Genomic DNA, 16,794 nt, shown 5'->3' on the forward strand with positions numbered 1-16,794 from the left:
AGTTAGTTAAGAAATATTTGAGGCAGCATTCAAACTTAGTTCTTCCTGACTCCACGTCTAGTGTTCTATCCCCTACAGACTAGTGGACATAATAAAGAACATTGTATTCAAGTTCTGCTGTTTCTTAGAAACAGACAGGTTATCTTCAAAAACTCAGTTTCCTTATCTATAAAATGACTTACCTCACAAGCTTTTAGTGAGAAAAGCACTTTGCAAATTTCAAATTGATTTCAGTGACTTTTTGAGAATAAAATAAAAACAATATTTAAATAAGAAGTATATAAATTTCTAGCTTGAAAAGCAAGACCTTAGAAGTCATCTAGTCTGTCACATTTATTTTGTAACTGAGGAAACTGGCCCAGAGAGCATAAATGACTTAGCTAGTTTCCTATGGCTTAGTGTAGAATCTGAACTAAAAGCCACTGACTTCCAATTCAGTAATACCCCTATTATACTGTGCCTCTCAAGTTTAAAATATTAGCATAGTATGTCTCGTCTAAGTAGAAGAATCACTTGTATTTCTTTTAAAATATTTTTAATGGATGACACTTTTCTCTTGTTGATTGGATTAATGCAAATTTGTCATAGATAGTTTTCTTAAGTTACTCATCTTAATTTTTAACTACTACATTCTTTAATTTTAACCCTTTTATAGTTGTAAAAAATTTGTCTCTTCTTTGAGTATTTATTCATATGAAAGCATATTTTTAAAAAATTGCTGGTGTGAACCTGCACAATTTTTTAAAGCATTAGGTAGAGGTAACTAATAAGAAGCTTAACCCCGATATAATCATCACATTGAGACTACTTTTCTGGAAGAGATTGTTATGCTTCCATGAATATAATAGTTTCCTTCGGAAAAAAAGGAGATTAGAGCTTTGGGGGCAGCCAGCATCCAGAAAGGTGGGAGGGCACGGACTCGGGAGGTTCTGTCATGAGAAAGAAATTGATCATGAGGACAGCTTGGTTTAGGACTGATTTGGATGATTTGAGACACAGAAATTTCTATGTTGGGTTAATGCTCTAAAGACTAAAAAAAAGTGATGAACCTTTGGCTAACCTGATTAAAAAGAGCAAAAATCAGATCAGCAAAATCACAAAGGTGAAAGCATATCACAATCAGAAAATATAAAAAGAATTATCATAACCCATTATGTAGTTATAGAAGAGATTTGCCCTATATAATACAGATATTCAAATAGAACACCAACTGGAGATCTTAATCCAATCTCAGAAAAAGAAAAAGAACTAGCTATAAAGGAATTACTCAAGGGGGAAAAAATGTCCTAGTCCTAAGAGATTCACAGGAGAGTTCTGTTAAGCTCTTAACAAACAATTTATATTAATATTAAGCAGATTATTCTAAAAAATTGAGAAACCATTAAACTTTTTTTAATGAGATAGATACAGTCCTAATACCTAAACCAAGGAGGAAAAAAAACCCCACAAAAGACTGGAAACCCAGTATCAGTGATGAATATCAGTTAACAAATTTTAATTAAAATCCTATCAGACTATAATAATTTATCTAATAAATCATTCATTATAACCAAATTGATTTATACCCAGAATGCAACAATGTTTCAACATTATGAAAAAAACTTTATAATCATATTAAAAACAGGACTATCCAAAGCCTCGTGATTCTCTCAATCTATGAAAAAAGCTTTTGACAGTGTAAGATTCACTAATACCAAAATAAAACACTGCAGTTAAGCAGGATCTTTCTTCATTTAAAAAATAATTTTAAAAGCATCTAAAGTCAAAAGCAAGTAACATTGCGATGGGGATACACTAGAAACCTTCCCACTAAATACTAGCAGTAAAGCAATGATGTCTCCTCTCCACTATTATTTGATATAGTTTTATCTTCTAAGAAGAATCAGTTGTGTTTCACATAAATGCTAACCATAAGAGTTAACACTAGAGAAAGAAATTTAAGGCAGAATAATAGACATTAAGAAGGAAAAAAAAGCTACTAGTCACATGATGTTATACTTACAAAATGCTCGGCAGTTGGCAAATAAACTAATTGAGCCAATATCTTAAGCAAAATATTAGGGTATAGAGTGAACCCACAGAAAGCAATAGCATTTTTTTTTGTTATACTAACAGAATTCAGAAGGCAGTAGTAGAAAGGGAAATCCCATTCAAAGTAACTACAAAATGCATAAAATATTTGGGAATAAATCTACCAAAGCACACTCTGTAGATCCAATTACAAAATATTCATTAAAGAAATAAAGAACAACTTAAATAACTGGAGAAATATTCACTGCTTGTGGTTGGGCTGTGCAAATATATTTAAAATGACAATACTACCACAGTTAATTTACAGTTTTATTTTTAATTAATTTATTTTTAGTTTTCAACATTCATTTTCACAAAATTTTGTGTTCCAAATTTTCTCCCCATCTATCCCCCCCCAAGATGGCATGCATTCTGATTACCGCATCCCCCAATCTGCCCTCCCTTTTATCACCACCACCCACTTTTATTCCCTTCCCCCTTACTTTCTTATAGGGCAAGAAAAATTTCTATACCCCATTGCCTGTATATATTATTTTACAGTTTCAGGTAAAAGCAATTTTTAACATTTGTTTCTAAAACTTTCTCTCCCTTTTTCCCTCCTCACCCACCCTCATTGAGAAGGCAAGCAGTTCAACATAGGTTATACATGTGTATGCAAAATACTTCCGTGATGATTGGTGGTTGTCCTTCATTCTCCAGAAGGACCACAATGACATCACCATGTGATATCACTTCTTCTGACTATGATGTGATCACCTGCCCCATGCGAGTTCTCCAAAAAATCGTCTTTTTGGCAAGTGTGCATTTTGCATTCGAACAATGTGTTTGTAAAAGACTTACTATATTTCTCTCCAGCCTATCCCGCTCTCCATTTATTCTATTTTCTTCTTTGTCCCTTTTCAGGTGTTTGCTTCTGAACACTCCTTCCCCCAGTCTGCCCTCCCTTCTATCATTCTCTGCACCACCACCCACCAATCCCCTTCCCTTACTTTTCTGTGGGGTAAGATACACAGTTGAGTATGTTGTTTCCTCCTTAAGCCATATCCAGTGAGAGTAAGGTTCACTCATTCTCTCTCACCTCTCACCTCTTTCCCTCCATTGTGAAACAGTTTTCTTGCCTCTTTTATGTGAAATAATTTACCCTACTCTCTCTCTCTGCCCCTTTCTCCTCCCAATATATTCTTCTTTCACCACTTAATTTTATTTTTTAGATATCATCCCTTCATATTCACACTCACCCTGTGTCCTCTATTAATTTACAGTTTTAGTGCTATACCAATGAAACGATAAGAGGAACATTTCCAATTCTAGTTAGGATAATAACCAGATTCAAAAGGAGGAACAAAAGGTGTAGAATATCAAAAGAAATAATGCTGGGGATGGGGGAGCAAGGTAGGAAGAAAGGAAGAATGAAACTTCTAAGCTAAGTATATTAAAAAAAACGGCAGTCATCAGAAACATTTGCCTATTACCTTTTGAAAAACAGAAAAGTAGATCAGTCTAGACAAGGGAGAATCATCAATAATGAAACTGAACAAGTCACTTTTCAAAAAACCAGAAAACAAATTATTTAGGACAGAATTCTGTGCTTGGTAAGAACTAGGAAAGCTGGAAAGAAGTGGGTCATAAAAAAGGTTTTGACCAGTAATTTACACCATTTTCTACAATAAACTCAAAATGGATATCTGACTAGCATATTAAAGGTCATACCATAAAAAAATTAGAATAGAGAATCATACGCTTTTTAACAGCTCTGAATTAAGAGACATATTTTTTGATTACAAGAAATTGGAAAGCTTTTTAGCACAGGCTTTATGTACCTGTGATAAAAAGGGAAGTGGTTAACTGGGAGAAAAAAAATCCATGTATCAAATTCCTCACATAATGGTTTGATATCCAAGATATGAAAGAAATATTTAAGATAACTGATCCCCAACAGGTACATAGTCAAAGGATATGAACAAATAGTTCTCAAAAGAATAATTACAAGCGTTTTAACAATTAAGTGATTCTTCCGTATGAAAGAATGTTTCAAATTAACAATAAGAAAAATGTAACAAAATAACTCTGAAGTCTTCTTACAAAGAAGGAAGATACTGTTTTCATTTCTCTAGGTTCATGCTTCTGTTTTTGTAGAATAATTATTACATAGCATTCAATTTAATTTTATTTTGCTTTTGTTTACATAATCATATTGTTTTAATGGTTCAGCTTATTTCACTTTGTGCCAGTTTTTGGAAGTTTCCCCACATTTCCCTGAACTTCTTATATTTATAATTTCTTGCAACATAATGCTTCAATTTATATACCATAATTTATTTAATCATTGCCCGGTGAACACGACTTAGTTTCCAGGTTTTTGTTACTTCATTATTATATTTTGATTCTTCTTTTTTTTAATGATCCATAATCAATTACTATTAATTATTCAGTGAGAAATTTTTATGGGCTGGTTATTATATAGTTCCATTATGTGTCATCTAAATTCTATAAAATTACATCTGTTGGGGTTAAATTAGCCAAGTCTCTAACTTTCTTTGTGACAGGGGTCTCTAGTGACTCACACCTGCTCCTTCTTGCTTTTTACATTTCTATAGGAAATGAAAAGAAGATAAGGGGACTTTTATTTTCTTTCAAGTGTTCCTTTTTTATCATATTATTTTCCCTTTTTTCTTCATTTCATTTTATGTAGGTTGTTAGACCAAACCCCCTAGTTTATTAACCAAATCCTGAGCAAGGCAAAATTTGGCATTTTATAGAATTGGTGATAAAACTTGTATGATGAAACAATCTTCAATAAAACATTGTATGAAATAGAATTTGACTTTCTGGCCAAATTCTAGTATGTTGGTGGGGGGCAGCTAGGTGGTGCAGTGGATAGAGCACCAGTGCAGGAGTCAGGAGGACCTGAATTCAACTCTCACCTCAGACACTTGTCACTCACTAGCTGTGTGACTTTGGGCAAGTCACTTAACCCCAATTGCCTCATCCTGGGTCATCTCCAGTCATTCTGATGAATATCTGGTCACTGGATTCAGATGGCTCTGGAGGAGAAGTGAGGCTGGTGACCTGCACAGCCCTCCCTCACTCAAAACAAAGTCAAATGCAAGTCATGTCATTATTTCTGTGATGGCTGGTCTTCTTTGGCAACGAAAGACAAACGCACGCGCACACACACACCCACAGTCACACTGTATTTTGGTGTACATAGGACCTTTCTATCTCTGACTTTGTAGATATGTGCATAACAATGTTATCTTTGAGTCAAGGGAAATGAACGTTTTCCCCACATAATTCCAATTTGTTTTATAGAATGATCAGACCAATTTATAGCTCTAACAACAGTGACTTGGTGTACCTGTTTTACCACAGTCCTTCTAGCATTGATCACTTCCACTTCTTGTCATCTTCACCAATTTGTGCAGTGAGCAATATTGTTTTGACTTGCCTCTCTCAATAGTGCTTTGGAATAGTCTTTTATGTGGTTGCTAATAGTTGGCTATATTTAAGAACTGTTTATCTGTTGACTGTTAATATACTAGGAAATGGCTGTTGAGCTAAAATATTCTTTTCCCATTCATTCAACAATTTCCCTTATCTTAAATGCTTTGATTTTATCAATGTAAAAGCTTTTCAGTTTCATAGATTCAAAATTATTTAATCTTTTGTTATCTTTATCCTTTGTTTCTCCCTCAGCTGTAGTTGTTAAAGATATTTCCATGCATTTTTCTTTCAGTTGTTTTATGATGTGACCTATAGATAATTTATTTGGAAACCATAGTGTCATGTGGTGTGTAAGATACTGGTTTAAGCCCCTTTTTTGACCAAACTATGTTCTACTTTTCCTAGTCGTTCTTGTCAAATTGAAAATCTTTTGCCAACCTACTTGTGTTGAACCTTGGATTGTTGGGTTCTGATATTTCCAATGCTTGCTCTTCTAGTGCTAGTATCCTTTCAGTTAGCCAGTAACAATAGTTTCATTGAATACTGATTTAAAATTACAGGTCTGGAAGCTGGTTGTGGCAATAGTTTTCATTTCTGTTTTTTGTTGCTTTGCTGTAGCAGCGTGGACTAGTGGATAGAGCCTTCCCCCCCAAACTAGGAAGACCTGGGTTCAAGTCCCACCTCTGACACATCTTTGCTATGTGACCATGGGCTAGTCAATTAACCTCTTAGTGCCATAGGTAGATAGGGCTTTAAGTTGAAGAAAAGGTACCAGTCTGCCTGTCTAGAGGGAGTTTCCTCATCCAGAAATTCCTTATACAAATGAAATAACAAATCTAATCTTTATCCCTACTTATGAAGTAAGCCATTGGTAATTTTATATAGCATTGACTCCACTGCATGCCCAACAGAGAACTTAGAAGAATAGCAGTAAAGGATATGATCAAGGACTTGTATAACAGAGAGAAAACTGGCTGGTTATATGTCAAGAGTGAGAGAAAACAGGTGAACCTACCAGAGTGCTCTGTTGACATCTTTATGATGTCAGGAGAAGATTGTTAAGGCCTTCAACATGTTTGGGTGTACCTTGTTGCAAACTTTTCGGAAAACACGAACAAGATTCTTACGAGGTAGCAGGCGTGAATGGGTTGCATTGTTGTAATTCCTCTTTTTGGTGAGATAACACGCATTTGTGTAGAGAATTCGGTGTACTATTACATTATATTCATATACTACAACTAACCTTTTCTGCAGTTACTAGATGTATACAGGTGATTTCAATTATCTGCAGTTAAAAATGGAGCAACTCAGTATATTTTACACAGATATATTTTTATGCACCTTTTTATGGTGATAACAGTTCTAGCAATGGAATGACAGTTTTATGACTTAATGCTAAAATGTTTTCCAAAATGTTTCTTGGTCTGTGGCTCCACCACATTATACAAATTCTGTTGCACTGCAGCAGGGCTGTGGGGGAGATAGGGGCTTCCAGGCACTGAAACTGCTTGGGCTGCTGAGTATGGACATGGGAGGGGGCAGGGCTAGGCTCCTCAAGGGGAGAGGGAGTGCCAGAAAGATCCACTTATGGTAATGGAGAACTGTACATAGAGGAGATCCATGCTAGAAGTCGCTCAATTGCTGTTGAGACATTGATTCATAATATGTCTGAAAGAAAAGAAGGTATCAAAAGAAATAGAAAAAAACTTCCCCTTTAAAAGGTGAACAAGAGAATTCTGGCATCCACCATTCTACGTACCTACTTCTCCATACATGAACATTTTGTGACAATCATCTGTACTTTAATTGAATTTTATCATTAGTGGCATATTAAATTTTAGACCAGCTATTTATTTTTGATTTTGATAGCTGATTTCAAAATCTTTTAGTTGCTATTCGAATATACAGTCCATAGTTTTCCATACCAAAGCATCCTTCAGCTTTGAATGCATTAAACATTATAATCCAGAAAGTTCAGACAGCCTTGTCTACTTAAAAATGCAATTCAAAAATCTGGTCCTTCAGTAACATAAATAAATACATATGTGTCTAAATAGTAATTGCTTTTCAATTGCTTAAATGCTTAGTTTGTTTCATAGTGAAGTGAATAGTTACACAAATTTTCCAGAATAAATGTTTCCTCTAAGGAGCATTTTACTTAATTCCACTTTTTAAATCCAGTTTGTAACACTGTTGCATTTAATAGGAACATTTATCCTGTTTTCTCCGAGTGTTTTGTATACTCTCTCTGGTAGTTTGTAGGTTCCGAAAGTGAGCAGTACCCCTGGGGCTACTGGAACAATCCAGGTGGTGGTATTTTTTGGAAATGATGCAATTTACTAAAACAAAAAACAAAAAAAACTAAAGAAAGTAGATTTCCAGGGGGGTGCTGAGTAATTTTTGTCTGGGGGGGAGAAGGGAACAGTAGGCCAGATAAATTTGGGAACCTCTGTGCGTCATTTGTATATATAGCTTATCTCACTACCATCTTATCACAAAACATTATTTCATTTAAAAATTAGACAAAAATTTACACATGATTATAATTGTTTTAAAAAATCAGTTGTCCGATCTTATAGTATTGCAAGGATTTTTTTTGAAACACTCATAAATCCTTTTACTTGGTAAAGTTTAATGAATGATACTGAGAGAGAGAAACAATCTTAAGAGGTTGAGAATTGTTGGTGATCTTATGGTGTTTGTAACACCCATACAAAGATGGCTTAACTTTGAATTTATACACTAGAGACTGTGCCCTGGGAAACGTAACCATTTCAGGTCTGTATCTTCTGGTCTGTGACCTAAACTGTCTCCACTGCTGTGTGCCTCACATTTCCTGTTATATCTAGGGGGTTTCAGTAACACTGGATTGACATCTAGGCCATTATCTTGAGTATTTCCACAAGAGTCTACTACTCTCACTGTCTTCCTCCTCCCCCTTCAAGCGCTAGAACCATCATCATATCAGTGATGCTATTGCTACTGAAGAAGAGAGACCACATTATTCTGCTCTCTGCTGGCCCCAGTCAGCATTCCAGAACAAACAACTCTCTCATGGCTACCACTTCTTATGTGTCTTGTCCCTTGGAAGTCAGAGAGTACTGCATCTCAAATTTATGTCCTCAAGATTTTAGCACAGTGCTTGCAAAATAGTAAATGTGCACCAATAAAGTTCTTTTTTGTACAGAAGCAGCAAGCTCCACAAGGGCACAGCACTCAAGTGCCCCTGGAAATCTTATCTCATTTACACATATCTTATCAAATAATAGCTGTCCTACATTTGCCATTAGAGTGAAATCACGTGTTTGTTTGTCTGTCTGTCTCTGAACTTCGTTTCCATTGGGAGAAAGTAGGTAAATTTATGTGGCAGTTATTTCTTGCCTCCTGACAGGGTCTCAGTGCCCTTCCTGAGGGCATCCCATGGTTTGGAAAATTATAGCATGTTTCCTTAAAATGCTCTATTATGATAGATGCCTAATAAAGGTTTTATTAAATTTCTTTTAAATCAAAATTCACTTCAGAATTACTTAATATTCTTCCTACTACATTTAAATGACCAAAATTCTATTTGTGGTCCAGACTTTTTTGAATCACATGTATTATTCAAATCTAGGTATGCCTATTCTAATTTGGAGCACTTGATACAGAATAATCATAGAATTTCCATGCCTAGATTAGGCAAACTAAAGGGAAGTGGTAACCAATTTTTTTCAGAGAGTATTTGTGAAGCACTTAGTATATTAGGAGGGTATTTAAATAATAGGAATTTGGTTCTTTAACTGACTAGGTATGTTCATTTGAGGGGACAGGAAGGGTTATTATTTTAGGTATCATATAGTGCTTTGAAGCAGTTTAAAATATTGAAGATTTCTTTGGTGAATGGCATGTATGTCTCCATTTCATTTAGCTACTGAATTTTTGAGAGCTGTAGTTTCTGTTCTTAGTTCTTTAACCTTCCAGAATTTCAATTGACAGATCTTTCAAAATTTTCCAAACAAAACTAAAATACTTGATTTATTTTTGAGAGCTAAATGTAATCTATCATACTTTGGTCAAATGGTAGTTGCTAAACTGAACAAATTACAGTGTATTTACAACTTCAAATAGAACGGTAAACCCTGGTTATCTTTAGGATGACTCTAAGTGTATACATCAAGTGAAACATGACTAAATGCCATGTTCTTATTTCCATTTAACATTCAAATGGCAGGATAATAGATTCAAACTGGAAATGAACTTAGAGATCATCAGCTTTCCCTCCCACACCTCTTTATTGTATTAATTGGAGTAACTAAGACCCAGAGAGATCTCTAGTTGACCAGTCACACTGATACTAAGATTTATTTTTTAATCACTATTATTCATTGTCAACCCATGCCCCATTCTTATGTATGGGTATCAAATCTTGCCCATCTATAGTTTTTCTTTTGTTAGATCTAAAATTAATTTTTTTCATCTTCCATTTCAGGTTTGTCATAATATGATCGGTTTCCTAAGCAAAGCCAAGGAAAAGAAGATACAATTACTCTGTTTCATTGAAAACACTTATCTTACAACAATAATTTCATAGCTAATTTAGAAATCTTTGAGTTGCTATTCAGACCTACAGTGTATAAATTACCATGCTAAGCTATAAAATCATTCCTTTGGCTTTAACTTTATGTATAAAAGTTCATTAGTATTAAATGTTAACATCCACACGTTTTGGCAGGCACAAGTACTTGAACATTATTCAAATTATGGTCCTCTAACAACACAAAGGGGTGTGTGGGGGTGTGCATGCATGTGTGTGGGTGGGTGGGTGGGTGTGTTTTGCTTTCCAAATGTATTTATGCTTTCTTGTGTGGCTTAGTGGTATAGTAGTATACTTGGAGTCAAGACCAGGGTGACTCTCTCATGACACACTTAATGTTGTGTGATTCTGAGTAAGTTGCTTTACCTCCCTTAACCTGTTTCGTTGTCTGTGAAATGGGGATAACAATTGTTGAGAGGATCAGATGATATGATTTACAGACCTTATACCTATATAGAAATAGATCTGTTTACGTGTCCTTCCCTATCCTTTCTTACCCCCTGTATACATATAGCCAAAATTAAAATATAATGCAAATGCAAATTGATTATTTTGAGATTAACTTATACTCAAAAACTAAGAATTTTCTCTTCCCCCCTGTTTGGAATATGTAAAAGATGCTATTACATCTACCCTTACCCAGTAGACAAACAGGAGATGGACTAGCCTGAATTTTGTGTTTAACATCCCACTTAAGCTACAGTTATTTGACTTCATGTGTTTTTAGGGTGTCACATTATGTATCTTGTACCAGGAAAAATTGGTTTTGATATTTGGGAATGGGAGAACAGTTACGATGGCAGTCTTTATCCTCATTTCATATTTTGTGAACCTGGCTAGGAATTTATTTGATCATAGTTCAGAAGAATTTTTGGACAGTTATTTGGTAGAGTGGAAAGAGCCTAGAGTTAGGAATACTAGTGAGTTCAGATTTGACCTCAGCATTTACTACCCTGCGCAAGATACAGCCCTGTTTACTTCTGTTTTCTCATCTGTAAAATGAGCTGGAAAAGGAAATGGCAAACCACGCGAGTCAGTATCTTTGCCAAGAAACTCGCCCCCCTTCCCCCCAGCCCCCCGCAAAAAAAAGGAGTCAGTCAGACATGACTGCAACAATTGAGCAAGACAATCAGATGTGTTTGGTACACCAGGAGGATCCTTGAGGCCTTGAACCTGTTTTATGATGATCCAAAAGAAGAGTAAAAAGGAAATGGATAATGTTGAGTGATAAATATACTCTTTGTGCCCAGTGAGTTCGATTTTAATGAGTTTGTTTCTAATTCATAAAACGTGCCATCCACACTATAATTAGTCTCTTCTTGTAAGCCATATAAGTAGTGAAAAAGGTAGACAAGATCGTCTTAGATCGTGATACACTTAACCTTAATAAGTGAAGTATTGTTGAGTTTGTTTTACATTTGTTTCCTTTGTTTTCATTGCAGATAATGAAAATAAAATTGGATTTCAAAAGAATACTGGTTTATTTCGTAATTTGTGATATATTTAGAGAGGAAATACTGTGATTTAACATAAAAGGAAAATAGCTTGATATTTGGATTAGTGTGGCTAAATAATTTGAAGTGATTAATTATAACTGCTTAGCGATTTAACATTCAGATCTCAGTGAAATCACTTTTTTATGTGTGCTTCAACATTTACAAATCAGAGCAGTCGGTATTTCTGAATGTCATTATATACCTGCTTTTGAAGTCATAACAAAAGGTATTCAGTTTGTTGCCAAAGGGCGCTTTAGAATAGTTTGAATTGTAGTTATACCCTTTAGTAGAATTAATATATGTAACAGTCATACATTTTGAGCTAGAAGGGACCTTAGAGGTTACTGATTTCCACCCCCTCGTTTTACAAATAAAGAAACCAAGGCACAAAGACTTGCCCAGGGTCATACAGGTAGTAAGTGTGTGAGTCAGGAATTGAATGTCTATCTTTGATGACTTCAGGTCCAGTGTTCTATGTACTATACCACTATACCTTCTGTATTATATGTTAGTAGCTAGTTATTCTTCTAGAATTTAAAAACAAAATTTTTAGCTTATGTTAGCTATGGTGATACTATGGGAAAATCAGGTCTGTTATTTTGTTGTGGGCAAAGAGTGGGGAGGTAAATTATGAAAATGGGAAATTGAATCAGCTGGAGGGTACAGTAGATAGAGCACCAGGCTTGGAGTCAGGAAGATCTGAGTTGATAATGTGGTTTCAGACACTTACTAGCAGTACGACCATGGGAAAGTCAGTTAACCCCTATTTGCTTCAGTTCCTCATCTGCTAAAAAAAAAAAAGGGGGGGGGGAAGGGGAGATGGAGGGATTAATCACTTTATATTGTAGACATTGTTGTCACCATTTGGAAATGCTATCTTTAACCTAGAGCAGGGGTGAGGAACCTGCAGCCTTGGAGGCCACATGTGGTCTAGAGTTTTGTTATAATTATCTGAGAACTAGTTTAGTTTTGAAAATAGTACCCAGTTGATTTATATTATTTTTCTGTGATAAAGTCTTGTAACTGATATAATGCATTCAGTTTTGTGTCATCTGTAGGTCACCAGTATTTACTTAAAATCCCATATCACTTTTTTCATATAAGATTTATTATTATAGTAATAGTAAAGTGCAGAGAAGAGGGGAATTACCATTTGTTTTAAAGTTACTATTTTTTTTTACAAATGTTGCATGTGTGTTTATGGCCTAGAAAATGAAAGTAAATTATTTGTCCAAATATTGCCTCTGTTGTAGATTATATGATTATCACCATGAATCTTCATTGTTAAAAAAAATATTTTTCTCTAGGAAACAGTATTTTTTGTTTTAAGATAAAATTTGGAATTATTTGCCACTTCACTAATACAATTTAAAATGCTTCATTTGAGGAGTTTTATACCCACTGTATTTGTTTCATGTTGGCAGAGTGAAGATAGCCCAAGTCCCAAGAGACAGCGACTTTCTCATTCAGTCTTTGATTATACAACATCACCAGCCCCATCACCACCAATGCGACCATGGGAGATGACATCAAATAGGCAGCCTCCTTCAGTTCGACCCAGTCAGCATCACTTCTCAGGGGAACGATGCAACACACCTGCACGCAACAGAAGAAGGTTGGCAGATTAATTCTTTGTTTAAGAATACTGCTGGAAAATTTCTATCAAATGAAAGAAACCTCATTAGAAATCACTGTAATGGTCCCTTAACTGTGTTTGGGGAGCATCTGTCTTTTCACTTTAATAGTTCATTATGTTCCTAATAAAAGTATGAAGGAGCTAAAGAACTTATTTTCATTTAAGTATGTGGGAATTTTTGTGCTTACCTTGTGTTGAGCTATTATTTAGAGGGATTTTTATTTTCCTTTTTATTATGAACTTAACAAATAATGCACAAAAACTACCTTGCTTAGTCTGTTCTCTTCTAAATTGTGAACTGTGTCAATCATGGCCTTTTTTGTGTTTCCTTCTCTGTTTTGCCATACTAGTACTACTCATCTACCTCCACCCCAGGTGCTCTCTTTTTTAACACTTAGAGCCCGGCAAAACAAAGCAACAAATTAGCTGTTACTGAAAATGTGTTTCATTCTGCCCCTTCTAAACCATTACTTCTCCGTCAAAAGATGGGAAGCAAATATCTTGATCAATCATCTGATGTGATTACTTGGTACTGGTTTAAAAATAGTCAATTTAATCAGTGAAACAGATTAGGTAAATAAGTAGCATAAAGAGTAGCATTATGTTAAAAAAAAAAAAACAACAGTCTATTCAGATCAGTACACACTATTTGACACACTTTTGGGAAAACAAGAAAACAGTCTGGGAAAAATTAGATTTAGACCAGTATTTCACACCATATACCAAAATACTCTCTAAGTGGTTTCATAACCTAAATGAACAAGGTCGTATTGTAAGCATTTTAGAGAAGAAAGGAAGGAGATACCACTCACAGCTATGGATGAGGGAGAATTCTTAACCAAACAAGGAATAGAGAGGATCACGAGGTAAAATGGACAAGTTAGATTATATACAATTGAAAAGTTCTTGTACGAACAAAATTAATGCAGTAAAAATTAAAAGGGAAAAGTTAACTGGGAGATAAGTCTTTGCGGGATATTTCTTTGATAAAAGTCTGATATCCTAAATGTATAAAGAACTGCTTCAGATAGAGAAATAGTCAAAGAATATTAATAGACAGTTTTTAAAAGAAAAAATGCCAGGTATCAACAACTATATGAAAACATGTCCCAAATCACTAATAATCAAAGTAAATGTAAATTAAAAGAACTTTGAAATTCTACCTCATATCTGTCAGTTTGACAAAGATGATAAAAGCAGGATGACAGTTATTGGAGGAGTTGTGGAAAATAGATGCACGTAAGGCACTGATGATAAAGCTATGAATTGGTCTAACCATTCTGGAAAGGAGTTTGAAACTGTATTAATAGCAGAATATGCTATATAAGCTAGGCCAATTTTCCCTTATAAGTTATTGAAACACTTAAGACTCCTTCAGAGCTTAGGCTTAGAGGGATCAGGGCAGAATCTCAAGGCAACATTCTAGATTCTCTTATCTTTTCTCTCTATTTTCTCTGTTGGTGACCTTCAGTTTCCATGTTTTAATCATCATCTCTGCAGAGACTCCCAGCTCTAGTCTGAATCTCTCTCCTGAGTTCCATTCCCGCATCACAAACTGCTTACTGGACATTTCCAACTGAATGCCCCATAGGTATCTCAAACTCACCGTGTCTGAGGTAGTATTCATTATCTTTCTCTGTACCACCCCTCTGTCAAACTTAATCTCTGTCAAGAGGACTGCCGTCCTTCAGGTTACCCACCTAAGCAACTTCAGTATCATCATCCTTGATTTTCCAGTCAGTTACAACACATTGGCATTTCCCACTTCCACACTATCCTTGAAATGTCCCCATATTTCATTTAAAAAAAAAATCTTTTTTTTTTTTAATGTTCTACAATCACTACCATAAAACTTAGATTTTTACCCTCCCACACTTACCCCCCATCATCCCTCTCCCTCCCCAAGATGGCATACAATTCTATATAGGATCTACATATACTTTGCTATTGAATACGTTTTCCCTATAGTCATGCTGTGTAGACGAACTAAAATAAATGGAAGAAATCATATAACAAAACATAATACACACACATACATACGCATACACACCCACACCCACACACACACAAACATGATCTGCTACGTTCTGTGAATGAATTTCATTGTTCTTTCTCTGAGTGTGGAAGGCATTTTGCCTTAGAAAACCAGTGGGAATTTTTTTTTTTAAGTTCTTGCGTTATCACGAAGTTCCAAGTCTACCAGAAAAAACTCTTGCACACTGTGGTCGTTGCTGCACACAAAGTTCTCCTGGTTCTGCTCCCTTCACTCAGCATCAGATCATATAAGTCCTTCCAGGCCTCTCTGAAGTCTTCTTGTTCATCATTTCTATGGCACAATAGTACGCCATTACATTCACATACCATAATTTATTCAGCCATTCCCCAATTGATGGGCATCTCCTTGAAATATTTTTGTACATGTGGGACCCTTTCCCATTTTTATGATCTCTTGGGGATACAGTCCTAGTAGTGATATTGCTGGGTCAAACAGTATGCACATTTTTGTAGCCCTTTGGGCATAGTTCTGAACTGCTCTCCAGAATGGTTGGATCAGCTCACAGCTCCACCAACAATGAATTAGTGTTCCAACTCTCCCACATCCTCTCCAGCATTTATCATTTTCCTGTTCTGTCATGTTTGCCAATCTTATAGGTGTGATGTGGAACTTCAGAGTTGTTTTGATTTGCATCTCTCTAATCAAAAGTGATTTAGAGCATTTTTTCATGTGATTATAGATATCTTTAATTTCTTCCTCTGAAAATTACCTGTTCATATTCTTTGACCATTTATCAGTTGGGGAATGACTTGTATAGTTGTACATTTGAGTCAGTTCTCTATATATTCTAGAAATGAGGGCTTTATCCCCGAGATTAGCTGTAAAAATTCTTTCCCAATTTACTACATCCCTCCGAATTTTGGTTGCATTGGGGTTAGTTGTGCAAATACTTTTCAGTTTAATGTAGTCAAAATTATCCATTTTGTATTTCATAATGCTTTCTATCTCTTCTTTAGTAAAAAATTCTTCCCTTCTCCATAAATCTGATAAATACACTATTCCTTGCTCCTCCAGTTTGTCCATGATATCAATCTTTATACCTAGATCGTGTACCCATTTGGACTTTATTCTTGTGTACGGTGTCAGGCATGGATCTATTCCTAGTTTCTGCCACATTGTTATCCAGTTTTCCCAACAATTTTTGTCGAACAGTGAGTTCTTATCCCAGAAGCTGGGGTCCTTGGGTTTATCAAATAGGAGGTTGCTATATTCCTTGCCTACTGTGTCTTGAGTGCCAAGTCTATTCCACTTATCTACCCTTCTGTTTTCTTAGCCAATGCCAAGTGGTTTTGATAATTGCTGCTTTATAGTACAATTTGAGATCGGGTAGCGCTAGGCCACCTTCCCTAGCATTTCTTTTCATTAGTCCCTTTGATATTCTGGACCTTTGGTTCTTCCAGATGAATTTTGATATTATTTTATCCAGCTCTAGAAAATAATAATCTGATAGTTTAATTGGTATGGCACTAAATAAGTAAATTAATTTAGGTAGAATTGTCATTTTTATTATATTAGCTCAGCCTACCCATGAGCAACTGATGTTTTTCCACTTAATTTA

At 35.3% G+C, this 16,794-nt stretch overlaps 1 protein-coding gene across 7 annotated transcripts in view; it reads left to right on the plus strand.

The window, feature by feature from the left end:
* The window catches only part of LOC140496694 (E3 ubiquitin-protein ligase RNF38), an 84,795-nt gene that overhangs the window by 36,680 nt on the left and 31,321 nt on the right, over positions 1-16,794 (plus strand). For all 7 annotated transcript variants that reach the window (XM_072596797.1, XM_072596794.1, XM_072596793.1 and 4 more), the window contains one exon: positions 12,969-13,159. In XM_072596797.1, the coding sequence (XP_072452898.1) occupies positions 12,969-13,159 (191 nt within the window). The remainder of the gene's footprint in view (positions 1-12,968; positions 13,160-16,794) is intronic.

Source organism: Notamacropus eugenii, chromosome 3 (assembly GCF_028372415.1).
Source record: "Notamacropus eugenii isolate mMacEug1 chromosome 3, mMacEug1.pri_v2, whole genome shotgun sequence".
Taxonomy (NCBI): Eukaryota; Metazoa; Chordata; class Mammalia; order Diprotodontia; family Macropodidae; genus Notamacropus; species Notamacropus eugenii.